General features: G+C 43.4%; 1 protein-coding gene across 1 annotated transcript in view; it reads right to left on the reverse strand.

Moving 5' to 3' along the window:
* The window catches only part of ptpn4a (protein tyrosine phosphatase non-receptor type 4a), a 62162-nt gene that overhangs the window by 33962 nt on the left and 13331 nt on the right, over positions 1-14869 (reverse strand). Inside the window, exon 2 of the mRNA XM_070975997.1 lies at positions 2648-2802. Within this exon, the coding sequence (XP_070832098.1) occupies positions 2648-2785 (138 nt within the window). The 5' untranslated portion in view covers positions 2786-2802. The remainder of the gene's footprint in view (positions 1-2647; positions 2803-14869) is intronic.

Below are 14869 nucleotides of genomic sequence, written 5' to 3' on the forward strand. Positions count from 1 at the left end.
TCCAAAGAAGTTCTGCTAACCTTTGAAATATCTCTTTATCTTTTATCCTATTAGACATTTGTGTAAAATTTTGTTGAGTTATCAACAAAAATATGGTGACAGCACCTCAGACGCAGGACCATAAAAACTAAGTTTTTACATCAGCAGTCTGAGTGGCACAGTCATAATAGACATATTGGTGTATTTCTCACAATATATTAGAAAGCATGGACGCGTTCTCATGTTCACATGCGTGAGCTGCACTCACACACACACACACACACACACACACACACACACACACACACACACACACACACAGGATGTGATTTGTCAGAGGGGATGTTGTTAAAGGAATTGTACTTTCTGAGTCATAAAGGGAATTTCCCTACATAAATCTGATCAAACACGTGGTGACAGACGGAGACATAAAGAAAGACACAAAGACAGAGAGAGAAAAGGAAATGTGTTATCACATGAAGTGACAGACAGCCGTGATGTCAGTCACAAGCCAACTCGTCACACGCACGCACTTTTTCGTTTTCCTTCCCCTAAAGGTGTGACTGCATGTGACTGAAAGCTTGTAAAAAAGAGATGCTGTGTCTGATCGACCAATAAAAGATGTCAGAAAAGACATTTTAACCTTTTAGTTTCACCAGAATACAACAGATGTGGGACGCGTGGAGACACACTGAGGCCTTTCCCCACCAACTCTCAAGTAAATTTGAGGTGGGCTTGAGGGGAAATTTACAGTAATGGGAGAAGTGGAGGGAGGAGGAGGTTAAATATTGGTTTTTCTATTTTGGAGTTTGCTTGTGCTATTCGAGGGCTCACTCATTTTGCTTCTCACTGCATGGCTTAATGAACATCCAGTTATTGTCTTGTTTGAATTCCTACTTTTTTAAATTGACGATAATCACATGAATTTGATGGGTTTTCTTCAGGGTGAAGAAAATCAATGGGTTTCTAGTATCCAAAAGAAAAATAAAATCAGCCCATGAAAATACCAATAAGTTGATGAGTACATATTAATGTCTATTGGGCAAGTTGATTCTATTACAGGACATACTCCAGAACAACCAAAAAAAAACAACAAAGGGCAAATATTTGTACATGAATGGACAGAGGAGAGGGCCAGAGCAGGAATATCACAACAAAGTTAGCTGTGGGTTACGACATAAGCCTGTATTTGTTTAAATACTTTAAAAGTATGCTGAAATAGCAATTAGCAGTTCCTGTTTCTAACTACCCCTGAATGTACAGACTAGGGTTGGGCGGTAATCCGGTAATAAGGTATCCCACGGTATCTAAAACATAACTGTAGCATCGTCATAACAAAAATGAAGTCCACTCCGTTCAATGTATCTGGTTGAATTTTTACATCTGAGCAGAGTACCGTTATCTCGTCCAAACATACGGAGAAACTCCTCCTATGTGAAAACACTTTTTCAGCCTCTTTTCTGCTTGCTATTGCTCTTAGCTCTCATAAAAGGACGAAATGCAAATAAAACAGTAAAATAACACTTTGGGCTGCTCAGCAGAGTCCTCTGTGGTCGCTCTGCTCATTCATGAGACGGAGCGGTGAAACTAACTGCGTAGTTATGCCGGTCAATAGCTCAGCGACCTGCCCACATTCACCACAGAAACACCAATGACGATCCAGAAGGAAGCAACCCCAGAGACAGGTTATTGCATGAAGAGCGCTCCCTCCACTCTAGAAACCACCTCCTCCTTATGTAAACAACCAGGACCTTCGTGATTGATCTCAAACTACCAGAGTCATAGGAGGAGACATTAGCAGCATTTTTTCGGGCTGGAATATAACTTTTGACCACAAAACAGCAAAGGTAAAGTTGTTTTATGCTACTCTTTGGCTGCTAGCTCGCCGAGTTTTCGTCACACAGTGTGTAGGCAGACATCTTCGTGATGATCAGACTCTCTGCTTTCATATGATACCAGGCTTTTGTGGTTTAGCGTGAAGTGTTGAAATCAGCAGATGCCGTACCTTTGACGTGCGCTATTTTCGTGTTTTTGTGACATGCGCATATAATTTCTTGGGGTGTGAATTATGTTTTGTTTGGGTGGCAATGCTTGGTAGAGGCTTTTAACTGAGTTTCTCCCCGTCATTCTGGTATGCTACAAGTTAGGACTGGTGCTTCTTAGCGTGAGCATTGACCGTCTGAACTGCGCGCATGTCACACTGCCCTGCAAAGTGATTTTTAATTAGTCACGGTAATACTGTATACCCCGGGAAAATGTGGGGAAGGTTTGACCGTATCAAAATTTGGATACCACCCGACTTTAAAAATGTGATGATTATCAGGCAAGTTCTGGAGTTATGAGGAGCAAGTTACACTGAACCTAAAAATACATGCATCATGTCTGACTGACTTATTGCTCCCATAACACCTCATGTCTCTCTGTCTGCGTCCCCTCTTTGCCACATGACAGATGCTCTAACAAGAAGATCACCAGTACTGTGACACATCCAAAGCGTCACAGTTTTTACCATATAAGTTATTTTAAACCTCGACAGTGTATGTTTAGTATGTAGAGTATATGTGTAGTTTCTTTTTGGACAGCATAGTAAAATCCCTTCTTCAAACAAGCTGTTTTTGAGAAGCTTTGTGAAAGACATTCACTTGGGATGAGACAGAGCGGTACTTACGCTGACTTTGAATGCCTGGACAGTGTTGTCCAGCAGCAGTACGTTGCACACAACCTGTGTGTGCTGCCTGTCTCGCTCCAGCTCCGTCGCCCGGACATTGTAGGATCTGCCAGCAGGCAAGCGGAAGCGCGCGCTCATCACGCTCCTACCAGGGTCTGCAACGAGCAAACACACAGTAGAGAGGAGAAAACGATGAGTAAGAGAACCAGCGTGGGACAGAAAAACAAGTGGAGCATCGGCACACAAATGCCTGTGATGTACAAATACTATATGACTACTTAGGTGCGCTAAGGCAAGAAAACAGGCATCAGAAAAGTGGGACAGCAAAGAAAACAATAAGCAAATGTACAGTGCAACATGATATACTTAGTCAAGGCAGCCACACAACGCGGCAAGCCTGTACAAGCCAGGCGAAGCAGCAAAGACCGACTGCTTCATGAGAAAAGAATGTCAATGAGAAGGCAAGCTGCACGTCCCCAAGCAGGGGATGTGGAGCTACACAGCAGCCCAGCACTTAGACACTCACGAGCTAAAATAAAATAAGAAAAAAATAAGCTTCAAACATCTACAACACTCCATGTTTCTTAATTTCAAAATGTGACTATATTTGTACAACAGTCCACCATCAACATGCCTAAACTGGAGCGCCTCCAGCGACTGTGCTGCTGCCGTCGTTTACGAACAAAACGGTGACTGAAGGACGCCTGTCTGCTCATCAGTGGGAATAAATAACAATAATTCAATCTGGAGCCGCTCCACTTAGAACACAGCCGAGCCTGTGATTACCAGGGCCACGTCTGACTGTTCGCCTCGTCTTTGTAGGCTGCAAACTGGTCGCACGTGGCCTCAGTCCAAGTTTACATACATTAAAAAATGACAGGATATCATCACTCTGCTGCATAAGAATGAATAATGAAGAATTCTCTTTTATTTAAGCTAATATTTCCTGATTTTGACTCATCACCAATATGTTGGTACTGGCAAATTAACATTCAACAGTGTATTTTTTACGTTTTCTATTTATTTACACTTATTTTTACCTCCAGTTTAATTTATGTTGTGTATCTATAAAGGTCCATCTGCAAATTAGCTTCGGCTATAAATGCTGGGCAGTGTGGAATCCATTCATGCTACAAAGTGAAGTTTTTACTGATTGCCTGGCAGCCAGCCTTTTTTTTTATGGGTGAAACAAAAAATGGTACAACCCATTAATTACTGACCTTTAGTGGTGCTGGAAGACACATTTTGTTACCATTAAAGGCAGCCAAGAGAGCTGTTTCCCCTGTGTCTAGTCTTTGTGCTAAGCTATGCTAACCAGCTGCTGGTAGTGGTTTCATGTTTAGTATACAAACATGAGAGCGGTATAAATCTCATTCTGCTCAGCAAGAAAGTGAATAAGCATTCTTTGCAAAATGTCTGACTGTTCCTTGAAAATAATTTATGTCCAGTGATGTTATGCAAGTTTAAAACTCAGCTTTTAAGTCTCCAGCTAAAATGTTTATTCTATTTGATAACGGTACAATTAATATTGGCTAATACGCTTTCATCATCATAGCAGCCCGTCAATGATGAACTCATAAATGCTAAATTATTGTTTGCAAAAGGACCGACTGTCCACTTACCCTCAATAAACCAAGCTGAGAGTGACAAAACGCTCCATCTGTAGATAAATGCAGTGAGAGTTTCAGATGCCAGCTCTCTGTTTCTGTGTAGTTGCAGAAGTGTTTTCTTTTTTTTTTTTCATATTTTGTTGGGGAACATATGCCATTGCAGTGGGATCTGTGCCCTTCCTTTTCCGCCTCCTGCTTTTTTTATTCTTTGGTGATCCATCTTGACAGGAGACATAATAACCCCACATGGGTCATGGCCCCGTCATCAAGAGCAGCTGTATTTGTAACGATGGCTCTGTGTGAGCATATTTGTGTGTGTATATAGTATATATGGAGGGCCCTCTGCGTGTCTGAGCTGCTTGTCACTATACATCAGCACAACCCCCCATGACCACCGGCAGATGGTGCGCACACTGTGTACGTACACACACACGCACACACACACATCTATAGTTGAGGCCAGCACTAACAGCAGCGACAGCCTCCATCTCATCGCCACACATTCAGGATACACTCAAAAACATGTCGATTACATCTTGAACAGGTGGCGTTGGTGTGCTCACTGTATAATTGATTGTACATGTTGTGTGATGGCATCTTAAACACGTTATTCTCACTCAACACCTCGGTCACATGACAGGAGTTCAATGTCTGACAGGGTCACGTGCTTCACATGACACCCAAATATTCCACCAATACCAGCAGTAACTGTTATCCCCAGTTCTCTTTAAAAGGAGCATGCAACTGGTTTTACACATCGTGTTAGGTTTTATATAAGGGCAGCACTTCCTCGCATGTGAAAACAGTTGAACATCTGTGGCCCTGGAGAAGTCTGGAAAACTAATCCCTGATGATGTCACCAGGGTTATCTCAGGTGGGGCTCAGAGGCTACAGTTTTTACTGGAAAGTCTGCAGTGTTTTTCACAGTGGCACACCGCCTCGCCTGAAATTAACGACCGCCCCCACTCGCGTTAGAAGAGATTCTTACGCTGTTATGAAATTCAGCATTAGCCTGCAGAAGAAAAGAGCCGAGGGGCTACATTACACAGCGAGTGATGAGCGAGGGAGCTGTTTGTGTCGTCATTTAGGAGCTAAACTGATCACAGTGTGAGATGCATCAGTTTCCGTCTGATCAGCTCAGTAGGTTAACAGTGCTTTCCACCTACTCTGACAAACTGCCTGGGGGACACCCTGGCCTGTGCGCCACACTAGGCGTGTGGAGTTTGAAAGGTGTGGGGGTTTATCAGGCAGAGAGAGTCTAACAAAGACATGCTACTGAGCTGCAATACAGGAAGCGTAGGACCCAGCGGCTGACAGCTAGCAGGTAATATCCAACCAGGCGTGATTCTGGTCATGCTGTAGGTCAACCCGGTGAGATCAATATATCCTGACCGCCAGCAGAACCCCGAATGATGCCAGCACTGCCTGCGAGGGAAACAGAGCGAATGGACCGGCGAGAGAGGGATGCAGAGATGAAGCCATGCAGAAGGAAGGAGGGACAGAGGGATGCTCTCCTCTCGCTGGCTCACACTGTGGAAGAGCAACGGGAGACGCAGATGATGAGGTCTGACACACAGACTCTCTCCACAGGCCGGCTCATCCTCCCTGCTCTCTTCCTGTCCCAACATTTTTCTGCCATCCAGCTGAAGACAATTTAAAGACCACAGCCTGCAGTGCCGGATCGTCTCCGTCATGTGCAACTCCCCCACCCAAAAATCCCTCTGTATGTGACTTCAAATCATCTGAATTCAAAAACACCAAATCCGGTGTAAATATATATATTGTCACACTGTTGTTATCACCAGTTTTGGTCAAATATGTTGTAATATTTGATTCTGTGAAAGTAGCCCAGGCTTCCTGTTAAGCCTGCAGCAAACTCATGTATCAGTCTACACACCTAAAAGCAAAGAATGGCATTATTTTTGGTTCAAACACTTTCTGCTAAGTTGCTTTGTCCTGATTAAATTTTTACACCAACTATTTCAGTTTCACTTTGCTTTTGTTCAGCTATTCAATCCTCTCCAGTGTACAGTGTTTGCTCTGTCCTTCTACACCCTGACGTGCTTTGTTTTCTCGTTTATACTCTGTCTCGTTCATCATTAAATTTAAGTTCTGTTTTGCTGTATTTGGCTTTCGTTCTGCTCTGTTGTGTTTTCAGTTTTGCTCTGCTGAGCTGGACAGGGCAGCCACGCTCCCCCGAGAGAAGCCTCCGGATCTCCGGAAGCACGCTAACATTATTACTTCCTGCAGTCGACAGAGCTTACAAACAGGCAGGAGTATGTGTGTGTGTGTGTGTGTGTGTGTGTGTGTGTGTGTGTGTGTGTGTGTGTGTGTGTGTGTGTGTGTGTGTGTGTGTGTGTGTGTGTGTGTGTGTGTCTTGACCCTAAAGCTTCCCTCAGTGGTGGGCTCCTCTGGCTCTGTCAGCTTATTGCAAACACAGACGGTCCTGGAGCCTTCCTGTCTGTACACAGGAACACACGCCTTTCATATAAACACATGTATGACACACCTCCACTGCAACGCATGCACACACATACAGAGACACACGCATTATCTGCCATCAAAAATCAGGTTGTGTAGAGCTCAACTCAATCCGGATACACACCAACTTGCACACACAGACACAGAAGCACCACAATAAAAGTTATCCGAACATTACCTACTGAACTGTGATTCCCCCGCCTCTAATTTCTTATTTATACTAACAGAACAAAAGTCTTCAAAGGAGAGAAGTTACAAAGCATGCAATGTCCTTTCCCAGTTCGAATATAGGCCGACTGCTGAACTTCATTCGCCCCATACAATTCTATTTATACCCCCAATTTCTTCAAAAGAAAATCAAAAGATGTGCTACACACGCTTTTTCTGTCCCTTTGTGTTGCTTTGGAACAATTGAAATGAGAGGCTAGCAGTTAGGAATCCCAGAGGAATCGTGCATTGCACCGTGTTTCATAATGCGTAAACTAGGCCACAGACAAACAGGTGGTCAATTACAGATGTGTGCCAGTGCGCGTGTGTGTATTTGCAGAATTCTTGTGAGTTTTCAGAAAAGATGATAGGAAAAAAAAACAACTTTAAAGCCCTCGTAGATCTTTCTCCCTCTGCGTACGACATTGAAATAAGAACATAGAAATGAAACACGCACTGTGAGTGGAGGTCTGCATTGACACGACGACACACACTGTATGTTATATTCTAAAAGTGGCACGCCTGATACTGAGCACGACAAACATCCGCTCTTAAAAAATGAATTCTTGTTCCAGGTATTTCCTTCCTTTACATCCACTGAACACAGTCAGCCATCCTCTTTCTACCTGTCCCTGTTTAGACCCAAACACCCGCCCTCAATGACCTTCACCCAGTTTTCGCCACCCCCTTCCCTCCCAATGTTTTTAGAGTCGAACACCTACCGTCCTCCTCCCCCTACCACATCCCACAAACCCCATGATCCCTTTACTTGTACAGATTTTATGTAGGGCAACGACAGCAGCAGAAAGAGTGCTGTTTCATGTCTGTGTCATTTGTTCATTGGCCGATTCAGACAAAGCGCTGAAAATGTGTGTGAGCGGGGGAGGTGGAGGGGCCAGGGAAGTTGCAGCTTAAGGAATGTGGGCAGCGAATGACCTCTGACCCCCTTTAGGGATAGCCATATGTGGCCCTGGCTGATGGTAAAGCAATACAGTGCAGCTTGTAATCTGATTGCTAAAGTCTCTTTGAAGAGAAGAGAAGAGAAGAGAAGAGAAGAGAAGAGAAGAGAAGAGAAGAGAAGAGAAGAGAGACATTGCAGTATAACACACATGGCAAGAATGTAACTATTTGTAACACTTGTGAGAAATGAGTTGATTTTACTCTGAATTATTAAGAAAACATCTTTCTAATGTTGGTGCTGTTGCTGAACTTGCCGTTTTCGTCTCTCTGCCAAACCAGCAAACGGTTAAAAAAGGACAAGGCCAGCAGAGGAGGCAGCAGGACACCTTCAGCTCTCAGACATTAACCACCGTGAAATCGAAAGCGTACAGAAAGTATGTGCCATTAAATGAAGGACGTGTTCTGACAGCATGTGAGAGTTTGACTGTTAATGAGTTTGACGCAACACTACGCTGTTTTTCATCAAACAGAGCAGCACGCCGGCCTCCGCGTGCAGCTCCAACACACCCCGTTGCGTGCTCCTTTTGACAATTTCAGCAATACGCTGCATTTTACAGTTGATTCCGCTTTTATAATTAATACATTTCACAATCATTCATGTAAAAAACATGACTTGGAAAAACACTTTTTCTAATCTTTAAGCGTGCTTCTATCGAAGCCTTCCCACTCTGTATTCAAAACTTGCATTGTAAGCATCCATTAGAGCTACTTTCTGAGCTACTTCTTAGCTCAAGTTTGAATTCCTGCACATGAACACAATTTCAATTAAGTGGTATTAAGAGCTATTGTAATTAAGCCAATTGTACTGATTCTTATGAGAGGAGAGTGTCTCCTTAAGCTGGTCAGTGAGTCTCACTCACAGAGTTGCAAACGCCTGCAAACCTCTCCTTGAACTTTGCTGAACCCTCATGGAATAAGCCTCTTCAAGAGCATGAATGAAAAGCCTGAGTCAGCCTTCCCGTCCTCATTGATTAGAAAACTTAGACAGTCCAATCCAGCACCCAGCTGCTTACTTACTTCAGCGTAACGCAGAACAGCGGATAGGATCTCTGCTTTGTATTTATTTTTGAGCTGTAGAAGGAGACATGAGGCCTCCTCACAAGTCAAAGCTGTGAGTAGACTTTAACGATGAGCCGGATTTTAGCAACAGAGGCTTTAACTGAAATGATACTGCATGTTTTGTTTTTATGTTTTTATGCAACAGAGCCCAATGTGCTTCATATATAACAAGACTTCTGCAGGAACGCGACAAAATGCTGCATTTCATGTGTTTTATTTCACGATGTCTGTTTACGTTCCCATCAAATGCCACATCTGTATAGAGCCATTTTCAATGAAGCAGCAACATCCACCTGTCCTTCATTACATGACGCTGAATAACAGCCACAAGACACAACACAAAGACAGCCACAGACTTTCTGGCTATTGTCTCCTCATATACAAACACAAACAAGTCTTATTTGACACTGAAGCGAAAAGTCACTTTGACACATTTGTTGGTGTGCAAAGGGGGTCAACTTGTGTTTTCAGTTTAAGGCCGTTTTGCTGATACACAAATGTAAACAAAACTCCACAAGGTACATTTAAGATGACAGGCTCCATTTGTACATTTGTACATTTGTTCTGTTTGGCAACAAACATGCAACATGAGAAAAGGAAGATGGGTGTCAGACAGTGTGTCCTGAGTAAAACACTGTGTGCAGCTTCTCATAGTGACGCCTGACCTCCAGCAACTATGAATAATGTGACTTTCAACTTCAACTGCTGTTAGATATTGTTCTCATCCAGTCCTGAGATTATTTCACAATCAATGTCAACATAATGTTTTTTTTACAAAAAAGCATAAAAATTAAGGTTTGTAGAAGGTCTTAATGTATTGTGCTGACACTATTAAATCCTTAGGTCGCTTTCAGACCAGAGCTGTTTGGTCCGCTTTAAACGGACCAGAGTTCGTTTCCTCGGATAGTCCGCTTCGTTTGGGCAGGTGTGAAAGCTCATCCGAACTCTGGTGCGGACCAAACAAGCGAACTCTTGTCTGCCTGAAAACGTGGGTCTTGGTTCGCTTGCAAGTGAACCCTGGTTCGGTTCGTATGCAGTGTGAAAGCTCACAGGACCAAAAACAGGACCAAATGTACGTAGTGACGCTATACGCAGTGAATATGCATGCTAAAATACAACATATCTCATCTGTATTTATAATATAGCTTGATTCTGCATCAAGTGACTGCTGACATTAGCAGCTGCTAGCTAGCTTAGCTCAATTGTCTGAACAACAATAACCCATAAATTCACAATTTGGCATATTTAAACAAAATCAAATCACCACTACCAACAGTCACAGTCCTTAAACTCTGAGCTCATATGTTGTCACATGTTAGATTGTCAAAGTTAGAAAAATAACAGAATCAATCCCTGACAAGCTACGAGAGCATTACAGGAACAGTTGCGTTCACTGTTGTTTTTCCAGGCTGGGAGGGAGGAATTTCCCCTCCTACTTTGTCCAATCGACGAGCGCCCCTTTTAACCATGTGATGCTGCTCAGAAAGTTCGGTGTGCTTTAGAAATCACAGCGTGAAAGCAGAACCGAAACAAGTGATAAATGCAACAATGTTTCAGCTCCCCAATCGAACCCAGTCCGCTTGGTCAGGTGTGAAAACGACCTTATTTAACAAAGATTTTAGACATTCACTAAACTGAAATTACATCAAAATTACATTAATTTCTGCCACCGTTTCTTTGCTGCTGAGGGGGTTAATAACTAAAACCTCCAGCCCATCATTTTCATTCGATCTTAAGAGCTGCAGTTTGAAAAACTTATTTTGCCTTCGCTTATTTTGCTTCGTTTCCTGTGGTTTTCACAGAGGTCCAACACCACTGCAAGTAAAACACACTCACAGTAAACATTATTCAACTGAAGGCCGCAAGGGTCAAACTAGGTGAGTCACTCAGCCAGCTGAAAAGGTGAAGGATTTACGTGTGCGCAACATGGATCAAATGTATTCCAGCGTGTCATTCAAGCGGTTCACACACTCTTTCTGTCGCGTTCAAAGAAACACTCACACATGAAAACATGAACTTCAGGGTATTTCCCCACCACATCAGGAGAAACATAGTGGAAACAAAAGGAGGATTGTATCGCTGTAAAATGAACGGCGTGTTTCTTTTCACCGCTGTTAAACACTCTTATCACCAGAGCACTGTTTGTTTCTTTCTACCAGACGTTTTAACTTGTCGTAGCAGAAAAAGCACATGTGGAACTAATAACATTAACAAAAGCTCTGGCCCAGCAGTTATTGCAGTGCAATGCAGCGATTAATTATGTTATTAGTTACACCCGTGTTTGACGAGGATAAATGTCTGTTGTGAAAAAGGTCGAGGCAAGCAGGCATGGAAAAGGATAGCTGGCTTAGTAGAAAGAGAACGGAATAATCTCTCAACCCCACCAGCGCATCCTAATTTTGTGAAATTCGAGGATTTAAAAAGCGCTATCAGATCTGACTTTGACTGGACCGCAGCCCTTCTAAACTTTCCTTGATCGCGACTTTCCTTGAAACTCGCGTTTTTTCCCCCTCTCCCTTTGTTTTTCCCTCTCCTCTCGTCCCTGTCTTTAACTGTCAGTATGGCCTGCGAGTCCATTATGCAAATTACAGTCATCAGTGCCAGGCAGCAGCCATTTACTTCCACACTCACACACACACAGAGCCATTCATAAAACCCCACACCTGTCACAGAGATTCCCACTGAATCAAAGATGCAGATAATGGAGACTGTCAGGCATTTTCAGCAGTCGCTCTTTTCAGCTCCTCCTGGACAAAGTCGCTGCGGTGGAGGCATCTCACATGTACTCCAACCTGACCAGCATCATATCCTGATAATATCAGCCAATCCACATCCACCTCTCTCACCTTGCCCTTTATGTTCTATTCTTCAATCCGACCTGAGCTCCTGCCGGTTAGCCACTTTTTTCTTTTCATTTTAAACGAGACTTTTGACAGAAAAAAACATGAAACAATAATAATGTTATAAACCTGTCATGTGCTTATAGAAGCGTGGTATTTCCACTCATGTGCCCCTCGTGTCAGCAATAATCTGAGCAAGAAATCCGTCGACTTTCACGTAAACAGCTCTGTCTGATTGCGTCAACAGTGTCAACCACTGCAAGAAACCCACAGTTAACACACGGCTCGGTGTGTCCTCGGGGCATGTAAACACAGGTTGACTTCACTTGATATTTTCAATGTACATATGGAGCAAATGTCACCGTGGTGGCTGCTGAGCACTGGCACAGAAACGGCACATTTTTAGGTTTCAGTTTTGCCTTCAGCTAACGTTGCAAATAACAAATTGCTCATCCAGCGTAAACGTGTCAACACAAAACACAACAAACACAAAAATAAAAACCCAATTGAGGTGTATTTTTGTGGAGGTCTTTAAAGGCGCTGCCACAGAGCTGTCTGAACATAAACCACCAGAGTTTGTTTGTCACGGTGTCCGGCATCATCATGTAACACCCAACTATTACATTCAAAATTACTCATTCACAGTGAAAATAAAAATCAACCAACTATTGAAACAAACATGACACAAGAGCACACAGCTGGCTCAACAATCGATTGAATTCACAGCACACACACTGCTGCTTTTGCATTTCTCTGAATCATCTCCCAAAGCTTTATTCCTCCAAACCTGCACACACCTCCCACAAAGAGCAGTGTAGTGGGTTAGTTGGAGAAGAATAAAATAATATCATCGCTTGTCAGAGTGGAGAGTCAGTTTTTAAACATACGGACTATTATCTAACACCACTGCAATGTAGTGGGGAAAAACTGAAGGAAATTCAAATGAAAAGCTAAACTGCACACAAGGATTGGAAACATACGAGGGCCGGGACAGTGCTGCCTCATTTATATAACAAGAGGCCCTCGACTCGACAGTAATGTGGGCACACACGCCGATGCACACACAGGAAAACAGAGCAGAGAAACAGAGATGCAGGATTGATTAAAGCAGCACATTCCCCTGATTTTTGCTTTTCCTGCTGACGCTGGCACCTTTAAATGTTACCAGGGGTCGTGTTCTGAGCACGCTGCAAATTTCCACCCGCATCCACCTCAACCCCGCACATTCCTGCCCCACCAGCAGGGAGGCCAGGTGTTCTGCACCCAGCGCGCCACCACCCCCACCCTCGCCGCTCGACGGTCACGCTGCCAGGCCAGGTTATTCAGATACATGGACTGCAGCCACGTCACTACACCTGACAGAAACAGTAATGTGCGTACATGTAACTACACATTTGACCTGGTGTATCTTAATGTCATTTGTATTTGATGCATGAAGTGCGACAAAGGATTGCTGAAGTGAGACTCTCTCATCCTTTTCAAAAATCCAAGCGACGAGCTGTCTTGACCGGGTTTTCGCAGACGGCGGCTCAGCTGACCGCAGTGAGCTGAGCTAAACATGCCACAGCCTGGCTGAGAGAGAAATTGGGCTTTTAGGGAGGGGCGAAAGCACCCCTAAAGGAAATAGGTGGGCTGGATTTAGAACACAAGACAAAACAAAAGCATCATTGCAAAAGGAACGCCTCGCAATTATCGTTTCATCTCGATTATCTCGTTTTCATAACTGTTGGAAGCCAAAATTGAAAATTACCTTCTTGTAATTTTGATAAAAGACCTCTAAGACTCTCTGCAAGTGTGTGAGTGTGTAGGTGTGTAGATCAATGAGCACTAAGTTAATGAGCCTCTTCACTGGAGTGTGAAAGCTGCCTTGACACCACACACTGTAAAGAAAAAACAACACGCACCTACGTGCAAGTTAATACACACACATTCACGTGTGAGAGAGCTGATTTTGGCTCTTTTGCATTTCAGTTAAAGCTTTTACGAACTGTGTGTTCCTGTGTGAATATCTACAATAAACCAGGTGACTTTCACACATACACATATAAACCAAACTCTACTGAAAGCTCCAAAAACCTCAACATTATATAAGCTCTGAAATGATATTTCTTGGTGTGAAATTATATTTCCTGCAATACATTTTCGCAGGATAAGAATTAAACTCCGCACCAGAACACATGCACATGCGTCCAGCTGTGTTGTGTACTTTAACTTAAGGATTTTCACATGACGAGACTTGCTGCCTTCAGGCACTTACTCTTTGTCAAACTAGGTCAAAGTTTAAAGTCTGAGCATCAGGGTGCAGTGATTTTGTTGAGCAGTTGCTGAGTCGGGGCGTCAACACTCCCGACATTAGAAATAAGAACGGAATTACACAGCGTTAAGCACTTTGATGCGGATCATGTGAAAGAAGCTCTAGCTCTTCGCCTGAATGCACCACGGCGCTCACACAGGTCTTACAGTGAAAGAACCCAACTGCCATGAGCTGTGAAACTATTCCAACACGCTACTCTGCCCGATGTTCAGTGGCGTTGAGAGCACAAGGTCATCAAGACAAAACGAAGGCAAATAGCTTTTAAACAGCACTGGTGAAACAACAGACCGGGCCGAGCTTAATGTAAATAACCTCACATTAAAGCGTGATTTATGGTCATAAAATCAGCGAGCCCCTTAGAAAAGGACAGAGAGGATAGTATGTGATAATGTCGTGATGACTACAAAATTTATTTAATCCACTGCACCCTCCGGATGATCCCGTTTCCCTATTCTTAGAAGCTATAGCTGTCCGGGCCATGACACTCAAACACTAAACCAATCAGAACTCATCTCATCAAATTTCAACCCATCTCGGTCATTCCCTGTCTCCCCTCGCGCTACTCGAGCTTTATTTCTAAGTAGTCTTAGATCTTCTATTCTTGCTTATTGCTGAGAAATAGAATTAAAGTGGGGTTGACATTTAAAATGAGAGATAGGCAGCAGGTAGTTGAGGAAAGAGTACTCGGAAAAGGCTTTTGTCATCAGCCTAATCCCTTAGAGGCAATACAACAGTCATTTTCCTGGAAGCT

Source organism: Chaetodon trifascialis, chromosome 12, assembly GCF_039877785.1.
Source record: "Chaetodon trifascialis isolate fChaTrf1 chromosome 12, fChaTrf1.hap1, whole genome shotgun sequence".
Classification (NCBI taxonomy): domain Eukaryota; kingdom Metazoa; phylum Chordata; class Actinopteri; order Chaetodontiformes; family Chaetodontidae; genus Chaetodon; species Chaetodon trifascialis.